Source organism: Cinclus cinclus, chromosome Z (genome assembly GCF_963662255.1).
Source record: "Cinclus cinclus chromosome Z, bCinCin1.1, whole genome shotgun sequence".
NCBI lineage: Eukaryota > Metazoa > Chordata > Aves > Passeriformes > Cinclidae > Cinclus > Cinclus cinclus.
In genome coordinates this window covers 84,973,672-84,978,259 of record NC_085084.1, presented here as the reverse complement: position 1 = coordinate 84,978,259, position 4,588 = coordinate 84,973,672, and the positions used below count along the sequence as shown (strand labels likewise).

The 4,588-nt window shown below is 53.9% G+C and overlaps 1 protein-coding gene across 1 annotated transcript; it reads right to left on the bottom strand.

The window, feature by feature from the left end:
* ST8SIA3 (ST8 alpha-N-acetyl-neuraminide alpha-2,8-sialyltransferase 3) lies at window positions 1-4,325 on the bottom strand. The gene is made up of 4 exons (XM_062513584.1): window positions 4,147-4,325; window positions 2,815-2,937; window positions 481-1,038; window positions 1-283 (listed from the first exon to the last, which is right to left on the bottom strand). Exons 1-4 carry the CDS (start codon window positions 4,323-4,325, stop codon window positions 1-3), a joined length of 1,143 nt encoding a protein of 380 aa, XP_062369568.1.
* Between the last annotated feature and the right edge of the window lie 263 nt (window positions 4,326-4,588).

The window sequence follows — 4,588 nt, the reverse complement described above, 5'->3', positions numbered from 1 at the left end:
TTAGGCACAATGCGACAAGGTGAGTTTGGCCAGTCCTTCACCGTGCATCCTGTAGAGCAGCTGGAACTCTGCAGGCAGCTGGTGGGACTCCTGCCACTTGGTGGTGAACTTGGTTCCCTTCTTGTCATAGTAGTGGTACGGGAGGTCCTCCCGCGTGTTGGGGTCGAAGCCGAAGGGCCAGAATCCGTAGAGGTGGATCTCGTCACATATGGCCGAGGCCAGGGTGTACATGAGGATGCCTGTGCTCAGCCGCTTCGGGGACAGGTGCTTGTTCCTCCAGTACCTGCCAAGGCAAGGAGGTCAGTCAGAATCAATCTGCTCACAAAGCACTGTTCTGAAGCAACCGCAGAACTTTCAGTGACTCTGGAAACAAGCGGTCCTGACTTGCCAGACTGTGCCTCCCACATCAGGCATGAGGGGAAAAATCAGTTGTACAAAGAGATGTATTTGGCCAGTTAAATGCAAAGCAAGCCCACCCACCTGTTAACATGTTGCATGATATTTCCTGGCCAAGCCAACTGGACCTTCAGCTGTCCTCTGTGCTCAACAAAAAAATCAACCAGTGTTCTTGTGACTGTCGCTGACGTGTGGAAGAAAAATGCGGGGATCCAAAGAATGGCCCCATCGAGCTTTTTCAAACTTAGAAAGAAGTTGTTGCGATCCTGAATGGTCAAGAGATTGTTGTAATACTTCTCCAGGATGCTGGGGTTGAAGGTGGTAAGGTTGGTTTTCCTTCCAACATCTTTCTGGAAAGCCTCGGTTGGAGCAAAATTGCACCGAAAGACAAAATCTGATTTATCAATTTCCTGCCCACACTGGCTCCCGGTCAGGATCCCGCTGTTGCCGACCACGGCGCAGATGTTGTAGTGCTTGTTCAGGATGGGAGACACGTCAGGAAGCAGAGACCTGAAGTTGTTGCTGATGGAGAAAACGTACTTATGGCTGGAATAATCGTAGTGCATCAGCTGCCCAATCCGAACGCTGCTCTTGGTCAGAGAAAAGTTTTTGATGACATCAACATGCTGAAGGATTTCTTGCCTAAAACATAAGCAAAGTAACGAAAACATGGAGTTCTGTTTCCCCTTTTTTTGCTGTGGATTTGTTTTCCACCTAGACTTAGATTTTTCCTTTTTTGTTTTTTTTTTTTTAAGTGTACTGAAGTAGTTTCCTGAGCAACATGGTGCAATGGCTTTTAAATTAATATAAATAGATGGGAATGAAGGAGCTGGCTCCTCACCTTGAGCTCCACAGGCACATCCTGAGCCTTTTGGAATAGTGTCAGGATTAAAATATGGGATTGGCTGCTTAGGACAAGGGGTGCAGCTCCCATTACACCCCAGAGTCACCCAGTTGTGGGCTGTGCACTGCACTGCTCTGTCTGGACTATGACACAGGATGACAGGTTGTGCACAGGATGTGTCAGCTTTCTGCTGTATGTGTGCCTTTCATTCCTGCTCCAGCCACAAGGCATGTGAAGCAAACCCAGGCTATCCAACTGAATTAACAGCAGACAATAATTTATATATATATATAAATTATATATATATGTTTTCATTAACAAGCTTCCAATCACAAAACCCAGCAACAGTCACTGTCTCCATCTATGCAAATATAGTTCCTTAATTCATATTTGGGCAAGCACAGCAGCACTTTTACAGGGGTTATTAGGAATACTTAAAAAGCAAACAAAACCAATTCTGCTTGGGAATTTCCCTTGCAGGGCATAAAATTAGAAGCTGAATAGGATTTTATTTGCTTATATTTATGGAAAACAAACAATCGTTCCTCCAGCTCACATCCTCCAATGTCTGAGCATTAATGGAGTCCCACTGGGTGCCCTAATTATGGGTTCTGGCTGACGGACAAGTGCAAAGGCAGCTCCTGAGGCATCAGCTAAAATCATCAGAGGGGTAGCACAGGGACAGGCTTATGGAGCTGCTGGTGCCAGGGATGGAGCAACACTGAGGGTGGCCACTGCCACACAGCCTGGGAGGTTCAGGGGAAAAGATGGGGCAAAGTGCCACCTCTTCTCTGTAGCCCACGGCTCCTGAGGGCAGTGTGTGGCAGCACTGGAAGGGAATTACTTATCCTGCTGTCCTTGGACAGTGGCCTGAAGAGAGGAGAAAAGCCCAAACCCTGCACTGAGAGGTGCAGCAGCCCCATCCTGCCTGGCCACAGAGCCAGATTCCTGCTGCCCAGCTGGGAATGTGAGCAGAGTCACGAGGCAGGCCCTAAACCAGCAGGCATTTGCCAGGACAAAATTACAGTCCAAGATGGCAGTAGCTGTCTTAAATGGCTACATAGTTTTATTTTATTTTATAGAAATGTTTAATAGATGTAATCAGCAAATAGCTGTATGTATAAAGAGTACTAAGCTCTGTGCCTGCCCCCGCAGCTGGAGCAGAGCTGGAGGCAGGAGCAGCACTGCACTTGCTCAGAACTGCCACCAGCTGGGAAGTTTCTCCGTGTGTGTTTGGCCTCCATGAACACAGCCTTGCATGGCTGTTACAGCCCAAAGTGTTTCCAATCTTAAAGCACAGCTATTTATCCTGCAGTAATGACAATTCCTCTTGCACACCAGGAATCTGGGTCACGTTCTAGTACAATAATGTGTGTTGCAGCCTGGTGTCCTGCTCTGAAATAATCAAAGTCTTTCAGAACAGCTGCAAATGTCTGGGGAAAAGGTCTGGTTCAGCCTTTGTCTCTTGCTGCTGGCGAATTCCTGGGAGCTCAGAGTACTCAGCAGAGTGCTGCATTCCCTTAAGTGCCCATGGGAAGCGGGACGGCCTGGGCCATGCCCAGCTGCTGGCTCACCTCTGGTGGGCAAAGGCGCTCCGGTTGAACACCCACTTGGAGGGCTTGTCCTGCAGCTCTTGGCCCAGGGAGTTGGTGATGGGGATGAACGAGGGGTCCAGGAACTTCAGTGCGAACTGAGACCTGGAGGTGGGCACAGACACTGAAACATGCACACGTGGAGACACATGGAGACACTTGGTGACCCATGGAGACAGCCATGCACACACATGGAGACAGTCATGCACATATGTGGAGACACATGGAGACACATAGAGACACATGGAGACACTTGATGACCCATGGAGACAGCCATGCACACACATGGAGACACATGGAGACACATGGTGACCCATGGAGACAGCCATGTGCACACATGGAGACAGTCATGCACATATGTGGAGACACATGGAGACACATAGAGACACATGGAGACACTTGATGACCCATGGAGACAGCCATGCACACACATGGAGACACATGGAGACACATGGTGACCCATGGAGACAGCCATGTGCACACATGGGGACACATGGAAACACATGGAGACACATGGTGACCCATGGTGACACATGGAGACAGCCATGTGCACACATGGAGGCACATGGAGACACAGAGACAGCCACATACACACGTGGAGACACATGGAGAGACACAGAGACAGCCATGCACACACATGGAGACACAGAGACAGCCACATACACACGTGGAGACACATGGAGACACATGGAGACAGCCATGCGTACACATGGAGATACATGGTGACACAGAGACAGCCATGCACACACATGGAGACACAGACAGCCATGTACACACATGGAGACACCCACACAACACACATGGAGACAGTTATGCACGTACATGGAGACACACAGACAGCCACATACATACGTGGAAACATCCATGCACACACAAGGAGACATCCATACAGCACACATGGAGACACCCACACATACACATAGAAACACATAGACATCCATAGAGCACACATGAGGACACCCACGCAGACACAGACACACACGCAAGCACACAGCACCCGCGCACACACAAACCCCACACCGCACACACCCCGCACACCCCACACGGCCCCGCAGCCCGTTACCAGCCGTGCCCGGCCCGCCCCCGCGGCCGCCGCCATCAGCACCACGGAGAGCGCCGGGCGCTGCCGCGGGGCCGTGGAGCGGCCGGGGCTGTGGCCGGGGCCGTGGAGCGGCCGGGGCTGTGGCCGGGGCCGTGGCCGTGGCGGTTGTTCTCCCGCCCGTCTCCCGCAGCTCGGCCCGGGCGGGTGCCGCTCCCGGCGCTCTCCGGCCCCGCTGCCCTGTTCCCTCGCCGCCCGGCCGGGCCGGGCCTCACCTGAAGCCCGCGTGGAACATGTACATGCGGGGCCCGGCGGCGCCGGCGGCGCGGGGCGCCCCGAAGATGTTGTCCTTCTTGAGCGAGACGTAGCTGATGAGGGACAGGATGAGCAGCGCCACGCTGAGCATGACGAGCCCCAGCACGCTGGCCACCCGCACCATCTTGCAGCTCCGCATGCCGGAGGCGGCCCCGCGGCTGGGCGGGTGCGGGGCGGCCGCGCCGCTACATTGGGGGCGGCGGCGGGGCCGGGGCCGGGCCGGCTCCGCCGCTCTCGCAGGAAAATGGAGGGACGGGGCGGTGAAATGGCAGCCGGGAGCGCCCGCACGGCTCCCCCCCCTCCCGCGGCAGCCGCGGTGGCATGGCCTCGGGCACAGCCCGGTGCCCGGGTGACCCCCGACAGCACCAACGAGCGAGCGGCACCGCCGCGTTTCCCTCCGGA

Excerpts from the sequence above, each read along its gene's own strand:
- ST8SIA3 (XM_062513584.1), bottom strand. The coding sequence starts at position 4,325 with ATGCGGAGCTGCAAGATGGTGCGGGTGGCCAGCGTGCTGGGGCTCGTC. Across the intron at positions 2,938-4,146 it reads ATGTTCCACGCGGGCTTCAG|GTCTCAGTTCGCACTGAAGT; the intron begins GTGAGGCCCGGC and ends GCCCACCTCCAG. Across the intron at positions 284-480 it reads ATCATGCAACATGTTAACAG|GTACTGGAGGAACAAGCACC; the intron begins GTGGGTGGGCTT and ends TTGCCTTGGCAG.